The 1,719-nt window shown below is 60.9% G+C and overlaps 1 protein-coding gene across 1 annotated transcript in view; it reads left to right on the top strand.

The window, feature by feature from the left end:
- Nucleotides 1-575: 575 nt before the first annotated feature.
- PES1 (pescadillo ribosomal biogenesis factor 1) overlaps nt 576-1,719 on the top strand; it is a 3,705-nt gene continuing 2,561 nt past the window's right edge. The window contains exons 1-2 of the mRNA XM_009877816.1: nt 576-740; nt 942-1,031. Of these exons, the coding sequence (XP_009876118.1) occupies nt 618-740; nt 942-1,031 (213 nt within the window). The 5' untranslated portion in view covers nt 576-617. The remainder of the gene's footprint in view (nt 741-941; nt 1,032-1,719) is intronic.

The raw sequence follows: 1,719 nt of genomic DNA, 5'->3' as shown, positions 1-1,719 counted from the left end.
ATCTCTGGAGGTCCCTTCCAACCCCCAACATGATTCCGTGGATCATGCCCACTGAATTGGTGAATTTGGTGACAGTGTGAGAGGAGAGGACCCAGGAGGGAGGGAACCTGCTCTGGCATGTTTCATCGTGCCTGGCACCTGCCTGTGCTGGCGGGAGAGAGGAATAGCACCAAGAGACGCTGCCCCGATGACCTCTGTGCTGGGGAAGGGAGGTGGTGTGGGCCTCATTCCTCTGGTGGCGGAGCACCGCGTGCCCCACTGCAGGTCCTCGGTGGATCCAGGCTGGGATTCCCCAACACCTGATCCCTGCAGGTGCCCTCGAACATGTGATCGCCCCACAAACGTTCCTGACTCCCCGGGGAGCCCTGAACCCTGGGAGCTGTGTGACCACGGGCTCCCCGGTGCCTGGGAAGGGGACACCCCATCCTTGTGGATCAGCAGCTTTGGTGGGAGATGAATGTTCCACCCTGCTCATTCCTTTCTCATGTGAAGTCTGCACCAGCCTCAGCAGCTTTCGGTGGATGCTGGGGCTGGGTGTGATTCCCCCCTTCTCCCGCCCCGGGTGCAGGTACCCCACCTTCGTGGATGCGCTGCGGGACCTGGACGATGCCCTCTCCATGTGTTTCCTCTTCTCCACCTTCCCCCGCACGGGCAAGTGCCACGTCCAGACCATCCAGCTCTGCCGGCGCTTGGCTGTGGAGTTCCTCAACTACGTCATCGCCTCCCGCTCCCTGCGCAAGGTGGGGTCCGGGGTCGTGACCCCCTACCCTGAGGGATCTGTGCAGAACTGGAGGGGGTGGGTTTGTACCCCACGAGAGCACCGCGTCGGCTGCGATGCTGCCCTGATGAACGTGCTGACAGGGGAAGGGTTAACGAGGACAAGGATGAGGAAGCCCCCGTGGCCTTCCTCTCCCCTGAGCCCTCGCTCTGTTCCCTGCCAGGTCTTCCTCTCCATCAAGGGCATCTACTACCAGGCCGAGGTGCTGGGGCAACCCGTCACCTGGATCACCCCGTACGCTTTCGCCCACGACGTGAGTACCTGAGGAGCCACGCGGGGCCTGCAGAGCTATTGCCTCGCTGCTGCCTCCCCTGAGGCTGGGGAAGGGTGGAGGAACTGTCCTAGGACAGATGAGGCTGGGGTGGAGAGAGCAGGGACACAACCCTCTTCCCCTCCCCGGGACAGCTGTACCAGTCTCCAGGATTCTTTACTTGCTGTTGTCGGTTATTACGATGTGACTTAGTCAGCAATTAAAGATTAACCTGTGGGAGTGAGGCTGGTGGCACGAAGGGAAAAGCCAAATCAGACCCCACGCCCTCACTCAGGGTGGTTTTGTCCAGCTCCAGGTGAGGTGAGGGGAGAGCTGTGGCTCTCACCATGCCCCTGCGCTGCACCTCGCCAGCGTCCTTGGTGGGAGTTCACCGTCATAGTGGTGCCATTTCTTTTTGCTCCCAGGGTTTCGCACCGTTGGGTCAAGGTTTAAGGCTTCATGGCCTTGACGTGGCTCGTGCTGGGGCTTATCTCCCCAGCCCATCCCATTGCTTTTTGCTCCCTCGATTTCTGGCTCTTGTGGGGCTGGCTGGGTCCTCACACCAGGTTCCGCTCCTTGCCCTGCTCATGTCCAGCTTTGCCTTGGCTCTGCTCTTCACCTGGAGGAGTCGAGTCCCTGCACCAAGCCACCGAGGTCCCCATCCGTGATGGGATGAGGTCCTCCAACTGAG

The sequence above is a fragment of the Apaloderma vittatum genome, unplaced genomic scaffold (assembly GCF_000703405.1).
Source record: "Apaloderma vittatum isolate BGI_N311 unplaced genomic scaffold, ASM70340v1 scaffold33461, whole genome shotgun sequence".
Classification (NCBI taxonomy): Eukaryota; Metazoa; Chordata; class Aves; order Trogoniformes; family Trogonidae; genus Apaloderma; species Apaloderma vittatum.
This window is presented reverse-complemented; position numbering and strand designations above follow the sequence as displayed.